The sequence below is a fragment of the Oncorhynchus tshawytscha genome, linkage group LG26 (genome assembly GCF_018296145.1).
Source record: "Oncorhynchus tshawytscha isolate Ot180627B linkage group LG26, Otsh_v2.0, whole genome shotgun sequence".
Taxonomy (NCBI): Eukaryota; Metazoa; Chordata; class Actinopteri; order Salmoniformes; family Salmonidae; genus Oncorhynchus; species Oncorhynchus tshawytscha.
In genome coordinates, this window is record NC_056454.1 from 26,455,367 (window position 1) to 26,466,586 (window position 11,220).

At 43.3% G+C, this 11,220-nt stretch overlaps 1 protein-coding gene across 1 annotated transcript; it reads right to left on the reverse strand.

Annotated features, from left to right (window-relative positions):
* Positions 1-393: 393 nt before the first annotated feature.
* LOC112225444 (ATP synthase subunit O, mitochondrial) lies at positions 394-11,204 on the reverse strand. The gene is made up of 7 exons (XM_024389425.2): positions 11,093-11,204; positions 10,598-10,642; positions 10,291-10,401; positions 9,989-10,118; positions 9,208-9,320; positions 7,464-7,550; positions 394-617 (listed from the first exon to the last, which is right to left on the reverse strand). Exons 1-7 carry the CDS (start codon positions 11,198-11,200, stop codon positions 507-509), a joined length of 705 nt encoding a protein of 234 aa, XP_024245193.2. The 5' UTR covers positions 11,201-11,204; the 3' UTR covers positions 394-506.
* Between the last annotated feature and the right edge of the window lie 16 nt (positions 11,205-11,220).

The following is an 11,220-nucleotide window of genomic DNA, read 5'->3' on the forward strand; positions in this document are numbered from 1 at the left end:
GCTGTCCACAGCCCATCTGTAAATAGCCCATCCAACTACCTACCTCATACTTGTTTTTTTCCCCTGCTCTTTTGCACACCAGTATTTCTACTTGCACATCTTCATCTGCACATTATCACTCCAGTGTTAAATGCTAAATTGTAATTACTTTGCCACTATGGCCTATTTATTGCCTTACCTCATTTGCACACACTGTATACAGATTTTTCTATTGTGTTATTGACTGTATGTTTGTTTATCCCATGTGTAACTCTGTGTTGTTTGTGTCGCACTGCTTTGCTCGATCTTGGCCAGGTCGCAGTTGTAAATGAGAACTTCTTCTCAACTGGCCTACCTGGTTATATAAAAGGTGAATTAAAAAATTAAAATAAAAGGCATTACAAATACACTTTGTATGTTACAGAATATTTTATTACGAACACAACTAGACAGGATTTTAGCGGACAAAGCGCTTTATAGGTGGCAGGAAGCAGAGAAACATTCCCTCTCTGGACGGGGCAATGGACTTAACTATCTCTGATGATCTTGGTCAGTTTGTGGATCTTTGTCTTGGTGGACATGTCCACATACTTATCTCCTATGCTGACAATCATACCACCCAGGATGGAGGCATCAGACTGGAGGAAAGAGAAAAGTAATACAAGTTAAAGCACCATTCAAACCATAGGCATATCAGCATGTTCCAGATTAGTGCTAGCCTGACAGTCCTAAGCCTTTGCATATACCAGGTGTTAGGTAGGGCAGGGCAATATCGACATAATACATCACAGTATTTCTCATTTGAAGGTATTTGATGTTTCTGCATAATAAGAGTTCTAGGCTATGCTTTATGGGTAGTGCATGACCCTAGAATGGCAAAATATGAATTCAAAGTTGTTTTTATAAATGAGCTTTCTCCATCCTGATTGCTTCAACCAAAAATAACAGGACAAATCTGACAGCAAAGTAGTCCCATTTGTAGAACATTGCACAGGAATCAAAAATCCTCTTTGGTAGCCTCCAACTCTGCTACTCGACCAACGGTTCAAATTTGTATAGTTATTTATTACATTTCTGCATTCACTTCCAGCATTTATAAATTTCTTAAATTTTCTGCACCAATTTCTTATTACACTGAACAAAAATAAAACGCAACATGCAAAGAGTTGGTCCCATGTATCATGAGCTAAATTTAAAGATCACATTTTTTCAGATGCACAAAAAGCTTCTCTCTCAGATGTTGTGCACAAATATGTTTAGAACCCTATCAAAGCCATGCCAGCCCAGGACCTCCACATCCAGCTTCTTCACCTGCGGGATCATCAGACCAGCCACCCAGACAGCTGATGTAACTGTGGGTTTGTACAACTGAAGAATTTCTGTACAAACTGTCTAAGGGAAGCTCTCGTTGTCCTCACCTGACTGCATTGCGGCGGCGTAACCGGTGGGCAAATGCTCACCTTCGATGGCCACCGAGAAGTGGCCTCGTCACGGATGAATCCCATTTACAACTGTACCGGGCAGATGGCAGACAGTGTGTATAGTGTCATGTGGGCGAGCATTTAGCTGATATCAACGTTGTGAACAGAGTGCCCCATTGTGGGGTTATGGTATGGGCAAGCATAAGCCACGGACAACGAACACAATTGCATTATAGTCGATGGCAATTTGAATGCACAGACACCGTGACAAGATCCTGAGGCCCATTGATGTGTCATTCTTCCGCCGACATCACTTTATGCTTCAGCATGATAATGCACAACCCCATGTCGCAAGGATCTGTACACGATTCCTGGAAGCTGGAAATGTCCTGCATACTCACCAGGCATGTCACCCCTTGAACATGTTTGGGATGCTTGGATCGAAGTGTACTACAGCGTGTTCCAGTTCCCGCCAATATCCAGCAACTTCAGAGAGCCATTGAAGAGGAGTGGGACCACAATCAACAGCCTGATCAACTATGCGAATGAGATGTGTTGCGCTGCATGAGGGAATTTGTGGTCACACCAGATACTGACTGGTTTTCTGATCCACTCCCCTATTTTAAAAATATATTTTTTAAAGATATTTGCATTCCCAGTCATGTGAAATCCATAGATCAGGGTCTAATGAATTTATTATTTCAATTGATTGATTTCCTTATATGAACTGTAACTTGGTAAAATCACAAAAATTGTTGCATTTATATTTTAGTTCAGTGTAGTTTTATTTTCCTTACATCTTTTGAAAATGTTTGAATTTTCCTCCACTGACAAGTATTTTTGTGTATTTTGTGTATCGTTGACCAAAAATGACATCCATTTGAATCCCACTTTGTAAAAACAAAATGTTGAGGGCTGTGAATACTTTCTGAAGGCACAATAAGAAAATGTCATGACAGGCCTGAAGGAAATAGCAAATGTTGGTTAACTTTCCAAATGTCAACAAAACACAGTAGACAAGGTGGGATCTTTTTTGTGTCTGTAAAATGCAAGAAATGCTTTCATGCACAAATGTTGATATAATCATATCAAAATAAACTTGGAGTCACACTATGTTGTGTGGTCCTCTGACGGACTCAGGAAAGGATGCAGTTTATTAGGCTACAGCTAAAATAAATGAACTTCACAGGGTGGTGAAAGTGCAAGGTGATGAGCTTGATGCTCCTTCCCAATAAATATTGGGGGTCTTATTCTGGTGACATGATCAACGCTTGGCTGCAGTTTAAAAATAAAATAAATCTCGCTCGTCCATAATATGAAATAAAATGTTATTTGTTAAATGATTCGTAAACAGGTGTTCACCAACAGTGAAAGGCTTCACCTAAAAAAATAGAGGGGAAAAAAGATTCATTGTTGATTCATCAAAATTCTCATGTAGGCGATACCCGCACCTACCATAAAAGGTATTGATCAAAACGGTCACAGTCTAACACAATGGCTAGGCACTCCTCATTCAGTACGACCAAGAATATGTTTTTCGCGACGCGGATCCTGTGTTCTGCCTTACAACCAGGACAACGGAGTGGATTACATGCAGCGACCCAAAAAAACGACTCAGAAAAAGAGGGAAACGAAGCGGTCTTCTGGTCAGACTCCGGAGACGGGCACACCGTGCACCACTCCCTAGCATTCTTCTTGCCAATGTCCAGTCTCTTGACAACAAGGTTGATGAAATCCGAGCAAGGGTAGCATTCCAGAGGGACATCAGAGACTAACGTTCTCTGCTTCACGGAAACATGGCTAACTGGAGAGACGCTATCCGAAGCGGTGCAGCCAACGGGTTTCTCCACGCATCGCGCCGACAGAAACAAACATCTTTCTGGTAAGAAGAGGGGCGGGGGCGTATGCCTCATGGCCAACGTGACATGGTGTGATGAAAGAAACATACAGGAACTCAAATCCTTCTGTTCACCTGATTTAGAATTCCTCACAATCAAATGTAGACCGCATTATCTACCAAGAGAATTCTCTTCGATTATAATCACAGCCGTATATATCCCCCCCCAAGCAGACACATTGATGGCTCTGAACGAACTTTATTTAACTCTCTGCAAACTGTAAACGATTTATCCGGAGGCTGCATTCATTGTAGCTGGGGATTTTAACAAGGCTAATCTGAAAACAAGACTCCCTAAATTTTATCAGCATATCGATTGCGCAACCAGGGGTGGAAAGACCCTGGATCATTGTTACTCTAACTTCCGCGACGCATATAAGGCCCTGCCCCGCCCCCTTTCGGAAAAGCTGACCACGACTCCATTTTGTTGATCCCTGCCTACAGACAGAAACTAAAACAAGAGGCTCCCACGCTGAGGTCTGTCCAACGCTGGTCCGACCAAGCTGACTCCACACTCCAAGACTGCTTCCATCACGTGGACTGGGAGATGTTTCGTATTGCGTCAGACAACAACATTGACGAATACGCTGATTCGGTGTGCGAGTTCATTAGAACGTGCGTTGAAGATGTCGTTCCCATAGCAACGATTAAAACATTCCCTAACCAGAAACCGTGGATTGGTTGGCAGCATTCGTGTGAAACTGAAGGCGCGAACCACTGCTTTTAATCAGGGCAAGGTGTCTGGGAACATGACTGAATACAAACAGTGCAGCTATTCCCTCCGCAAGGCTATCAAACAAGCTAAGCGCCAGTACAGAGACAAAGTAGAATCTCAATTCAACGGCTCAGACACAAGAGGCATGTGGCAGGGTCTACAGTCAATCACGGACTACAGGAAGAAACCCAGCCCAGTCACGGACCAGGATGTCTTGCTCCCAGGCAGACTAAATAACTTTTTGCCCGCTTTGAGGACAATACAGTGCCACTAACACGGCCTGCAACGAAAACATGCGGTCTCTCCTTCACTGCAGCCGAAGTGAGTAAGACATTTAAACGTGTTAACCCTCGCAAGGCTGCAGGCCCAGACGGCATCCCCAGCCGCGCCCTCAGAGCATGCGCAGACCAGCTGGCCGGTGTGTTTACGGACATATTCAATCAATCCCTATACCAGTCTGCTGTTCCCACATGCTTCAAGAGGGCCACCATTGTTCCTGTTCCCAAGAAAGCTAAGGTAACTGAGCTAAACGACTACCGCCCCGTAGCACTCACATCCGTCATCATGAAGTGCTTTGAGAGACTAGTCAAGGACCATATCACCTCCACCCTACCTGACACCCTAGACCCACTCCAATTTGCTTACCGCCCAAATAGGTCCACAGACGATGCAATCTCAACCACACTGCACACTGCCCTAACCCATCTGGACAAGAGGAATACCTATGTGAGAATGCTGTTCATCGACTACAGCTCGGCATTCAACACCATAGTACCCTCCAAGCTCGTCATCAAGCTTGAGACCCTGGGTCTCGACCCCGCCCTGTGCAACTGGGTACTGGACTTCCTGACGGGCCGCCCCCAGGTGGTGAGGGTAGGCAACAACATCTCCTCCCCGCTGATCCTCAACACTGGGGCCCCACAAGGGTGCGTTCTGAGCCCTCTCCTGTACTCCCTGTTCACCCACGACTGCGTGGCCACGCACGCCTCCAACTCAATCATCAAGTTTGCGGACGACACAACAGTGGTAGGCTTGATTACCAACAACGACGAGACGGCCTACAGGGAGGAGGTGAGGGCCCTCGGAGTGTGGTGTCAGGAAAATAACCTCACACTCAACGTCAACAAAACTAAGGAGATGATTGTGGACTTCAGGAAACAGCAGAGGGAACACCCCCATCCACATCGATGGAACAGTAGTGGAGAGGGTAGCAAGTTTTAAGTTCCTCGGCATACACATCACAGACAAACTGAATTGGTCCACTCACACAGACAGCATCGTGAGGAAGGCGCAGCAGCGCCTCTTCAACCTCAGGAGGCTGAAGAAATTCGGCTTGTCACCAAAAGCACTCACAAACTTCTACAGATGCACAATCGAGAGCATCCTGGCGGGCTGTATCACCGCCTGGTATGGCAACTGCACCGCCCTCAACCGTAAGGCTCTCCAGAGGGTAGTGAGGTCTGCACAACGCATCACCGGGGGCAAACTACCTGCCCTCCAGGACACCTACACCACCCGATGCTACAGGAAGGCCATAAAGATCATCAAGGACATCAACCACCTGAGCCACTGCCTGTTCACCCCGCTGTCATCCAGAAGGCGAGGTCAGTACAGGTGCATCAAAGCTGGGACCGAGAGACTGAAAAACAGCTTCTATCTCAAGGCCATCAGACTGTTAAACAGCCACCACTAACATTGAGTGGCTACTGCCAACACACTGTCAATGACACTGACTCTACTCCAGCCACTTTAATAATGGGAATTGATGGGAAATGATGTAAATATATCACTAGCCACTTTAAACAATGCTACCTTATATAATGTTACTTACCCTACATTATTCATCTCATATGCATACGTAGATACTGTACTCTATATCATCGACTGCATCCTTATGTAATACATGTATCACTAGCCACTTTAACTATGCCACTTGGTTTACATACTCATCTCATATGTATATACTGTACTCGATATCATCTACTGTAACTTGCCTATGCTGCTCTGTACCATCACTCATTCATATATCCTTATGTACATATTCTTTATCCCCTTACACTGTGTATAAGACAGTAGTTTTTTGGAATTGTTAGTTAGATTACTTGTTCGTTATTACTGCATTGTCGGAACTAGAAGCACAAGCATTTCGCTACACTCGCATTAACATCTGCTAACCATGTCTATGTGACAAATAAAATTTGATTTGATTTGAATTTGGGCATATCCTCCTTTAGATCCATCTCCCTTGCTCTTTGTAAGAGGTGAGTCAGGTTGTGGTCATAGTCCTGCACGGCTTCTTCCAATGTAGCACCACAGCCGTATACCACGATGTCATCAGCCATAACACTTATTCCTGAAGTGCATCCTGTTGCCTTTGCTGATATTAGTCTGCAGCTGGTTTCACTCCAAATAGGTAACCGTGTCCATCGGTATCTACCATTGGGGGTCCAAAATGTGGTGAGGTAACTTTTCTCTTCATCCAAACAACATACCTGCCAGTACTCGTTTTTTTGCATCCATTCCCAAAGATGTGTCTTTTTCCAGGCTAGGCAGTACCTCATCAATAGTATGTATTTGGTAATGTACCCTACATAAGGCTTTGTTCAGGGCACTTGGATCAAGGCAGACTTATTTTGCCTGGCTTTTCCACCACAATCATGTTGCTTATCCACTTAGTAGGTTTGTTGACCTTCGTATTGACACCCTGTTCCTCCATTGAATCAACAGCCTTCAGTGGAATGGGGATTTGGCGGGGAAGCTGTTGAACTGGTCTGACAGACACATCCAACACTAGGTGGAGCTCACCTCACAGAGCCCCCAACCCTTCAAAAATGTCCTCAAACTGTTTCAGTATTGCCTCGGAGGTGTTCAAGTGTGATGGGACATTTAGTTTTTCCTTTAGTGCTGACACTGGTTGAGCAGTATTAACTTAAGCTTTTCACATGTTTCTGCTGAAAGGAGAAGCTTTTGCAAGGTTTTCACCATTTGGAACTTTAGCACATAGGTTTCCGCATCATGATTGGCTTGTAGTTCACACTCCCCTACTGCTGAAATAACCGAGCCATCGTACAGCCTTAGCCTTGCTTGGTTGTGGCTGGAGAGCATGTGCCAAGACCAAAGTGGGCACCTTCACTATATAACTAAAAATGTGTGTATGACAAAACCATCAGTAGTTTAAAATGCGATGGAAACCCATTTAACTTGTATTTTCTAGTCACTACATGAGAATGTAACCGCAAAAGTTATTTATGTGCACTACGTCATCATGCACAGCCTTTTAGCCACAACTAATCAATTTGATTTAAACACATCTCTGTTGGGAGAAAAAAGAACTGTCTGTGAATGAATACCAGTATATATATTTAACAGTTTACCGCCTTGCCATACCAGGAGTTGACAGCAGATAAATCCTTATTGTGCCAACGAGGACACGAATTGAGTATGGTCTCACCTTGGTCTCTAATATGAGTGTCTCTCCCTTTGCCAGGAAGCCATTCAGAGCCACCTTCAGCTCTGCCAGGTTAGCCTCATCCAGGGGCTGTGTCATACACACAAAGATCAAATCAAACACTATAAAAACTAATATGGAACTCGGGTTGACAACTATATACAGTTGAAGTCAGAAGTTTACATACACTTAGGTTGGAGTCATTAAAACTCGTTTTTCAACCACTCTACAAATGTATTGTCAACAAACTATAGTTTTGGCAAGTCAGTTAGGACATCTATATTGTGCATGACAAGTCATTTTTCCAACAATCGTTTACAGAGATTATTTCACTGTATCACAATTCCAGTGGGTCAAAAGTTTAAAAACACTAAGTTGACTGTGCCTTTAAACAGCTTGGAAAATTCAAGAATATTATGTCATGGTTTTAGAAGCTTCTGATAGGCTAATTGACATCATTTGAGTCAATTGGAGGTGTACCTGTGGATGTATTTCAAGGCCTACCTTCAAACTCAGTGCCTCATTGCTTGACATCATGGGAAAATCAAAAGAAATCAGCCAAGACCTCAGAAAAAAAATTGTAGACCTCCACAAGTCTGGTTCATCCTTGGTAGCAATTTCCAAATGCCTAAAGGTACCACGTTCATCTGTACAAACAATAGTATGCAAGTATAAACACTATGGGACCACGCAGCCATCATATCGCTCAGGAAGGAGACATGTTCGGTCTCCTAGAGATGAAAGTACTTCTGTGCGAAAAGTGCTACTCAATCCCAGAACAACAGCAAAGGACCTTGTGAAGATGCTGGAGGAAACAGGCACAAAAGTATCCATAGCCACCGTAAAATGAGTCCTATATCGACATAACCTGAAAGGCCGCTCAGCAAGGAAGAAGTCACTGCTCCAAAACCGCCATAAGAAAGCCAGACTACGGTTTGCAACTGCACATGTGGAAAAATATCGACCTTTTTGAGAAATGTCCTCTGGTCTGATAAAACAAAAATAGAACTGTTTGGCCATAATGACCATCCTTATGTTTGGAGGAAAAAGGGGGAGGCTTACAAGCCAAAGAACACCATCCCAACTGTGAAGCACAGGGGTGGCAGCATCATGTTGTGGGGGTGCTTTGCTGCAGGAGGGACTGGTGCACTAAACAAAATAGATGGCATCATGAGAAAGTAAAATTATGTGGATATTGAAGCAACATCTCAAGACATCATCTCAAGACAAAAATGGCTTAAGGACAACAAAGTCAAGGTATTGGAGTGGCCATCACAAAGCCCTAACCTCAATCATATAGAATATTTGTGGTCAGAACTGAAAAAGTGTGAGAGAGCAAGGAGGCCTACAAACCTGACTCAGTTCCACCAGCTCTGTCAGAAGGAATGGGCCAAAATTCAACCAACTTACTGTGGGAAGCTTGTGGAAGGCTACCAGAAACATTTGACCGAAGATAAACAATTTAAAGGCAATGCTACCAAACACTAACTGAGTGCATGTAAACTTCTGACCAACTGGGAATGTGATGAAAGAAATGAAAGCTGAAATAAATCTCTACTATTATTCTGACAATTCACATTCTTAAAAAAAAAGTGGTGATCCTAACTCACCTAAAACAGGGACTTTTTACTCTGATTAAATGTCAGGAATTGTGAAAAACTGAGTTTAAATGTATTTGTCTAAGGTGTATGTAAACTTCTGACTTCAACTGTACAACCACAGTGTGTATGGTGGTGGGTCACCGTACATGTGCGGTGGTGACTGTGCAGATGACCTCGCCACGGTGAGCGCTCATCATTTTCGCAAAGGCGCCAACTACATCTGCGGTCAGGGTCAGACGGCCATTATCTGCCAACACAGCTGAGGAGGAGAGAGGGGAACAATGAAACCTCAGTGGCTTAGCCAGCAGCCACAAATAATATTTGCACGAACTGCATCTGCATTCAGTAACATTAGTAAGGGTGAGGATGTACTCATAACAAAAGCAAAAATACTCAACTATTTCTCCTAATCTCTCATTTGTATCACTAATTAATTAAGATCATTAGTGAGCAGTAAACAGTACTCTTAGCTGACGTTTACTTTATATTCCGGTTACAACTAGCCAACCAAAAGGGTAGGTTGTCACTACTTACCACAGCAAAAATCATTACTACAATTTCTCTTAATTTGATTTTAAACCTAAAATGTAACCACATTGCTAACCTCATGACTAACTACAACCTTAAATGTAGACCAAAAGCACATTTTTTGTTTTCATGAATTTACACAATTTTGACTGTGTCTGTGGTAACTAGTGGAAACAAAAAAAAAAGGTATGGAGTGACATCCATATCACTTTTTCCATTTCAGATGGTCAAGAGAGTCAGAAGACAAGGAAATTAAGAAGCTTGGTAGATGAGGCTCTTGACAGCAGAAAAACAATGTCATCCTCCCCAAACCGGCCACATTTATTTTTCTTACACAACAGCTGTTTCCAGAACAAGAGTGCACTGTGGAGTATGACTTAGTTAGGCTGGGCGACTCACTGATGAGGTTAACTGATATTGGGGAAAGATTTGCTTTCGTCATGGCATCACCAAAGAACTTCAGCTTGAGGCTGCGCTTGACATGAGGGTTCATCACAATACTGGACAGCTTGGGGTCCTTGATCAGAGCCTGGTAGAGAGAATGAAAAGAGAGAAAGAGAGCTGGTCAAAAATGATAGTGGCCGCATCAGTGCCTAACAAACTAATGAATGTTTCCCTAGTTAATAGAGAGTGTATATACACATTACACACAAGTGGACAGAGTACTAAGACAGGAGAGAGAGGTGCAGTGGATAACTCACCGACAACGTCCTCATCTCCTTCTCTACTTGTTCCAGTTTCTTCTGCTTGCTGGCAGCAGAGAACAGGGCTGTGGCATAGCGACCTCCGACCCCATACACGTCGATAGGGGGCTAAAATAGAAAACGGACACAAACATAAGGAATAACCAACCACGTACTTGAACCACAGAGCAAGTGAACACTGACATTGCTCAAGCTGTAGCGTGCGTGAGAATCATATTACCAAAGGACGTGATCAACCATAGAACAGAATATTGCACTGATCAAATGACAAGGGTAATTTGAAGTTGAACTTCATAATTCTTACCCTGATCAAAGCTTGTCGGAGAACCGACGTGCTGAATTGACGCACCTGAAAAAGGATAGAGATGATAAAGGAAATGATTAATATATAACAGTGACGTCTGGAGTGCAGTAGCTGTTAGTTAGCAAGCTATCAAAATCGTTTTGAACTAGCAAAAATCTTGACCACATGTTCTAAAATGTCATGCGCCTGTCTTATGGACAACAGTAAATAGTCATGTTATTGCTCCGTAGCAAAATGACAAATAAGCATAACTAGGTAGCTAGCTATATTCAACAAGCTAGCGGGCTGTAATTAACATTAACTAGTTAACAGTAGCGGAGCGGGCTTGTCAAGTTCACAGAAGGCCTCGCGTGTTGTGCGTTGAAAACTATTTCTGCGCGACATCAAAACAATGCACACTGATCCATTTTGTGCCAATTAATAATATACATACATTCTCAAATTAAAAACCCAGCCATGAATCGCATAATATTCACGTTCATCCGAAAGTCATACCTGCAGCCCCAGTCCTAATGCTGCCATTTTCTTCAGAGACTGTAGGTCAACTTCTGCGCATGAAAGCTGGTCGCAAAAGAAACACGTATATTCTGAAGCGAGAAGCATTATGGGAAACGTAGTTTGTA

What these genes read in the sequence shown, in the direction of transcription:
- LOC112225444 (XM_024389425.2), bottom strand. Translation starts at nt 11,200, where the DNA reads ATGCTTCTCGCTTCAGAATATACGTGTTTCTTTTGCGACCAGCTTTCA. An exon ending in CATTAGGACTGGGGCTGCAG is followed by an intron (nt 10,643 to 11,092) that starts GTATGACTTTCG and finishes ATCCTTTTTCAG; the next exon opens with GTGCGTCAATTCAGCACGTC. An exon ending in GCACAGTCACCACCGCACAT is followed by an intron (nt 7,551 to 9,207) that starts GTACGGTGACCC and finishes TGTATGACACAG; the next exon opens with CCCCTGGATGAGGCTAACCT.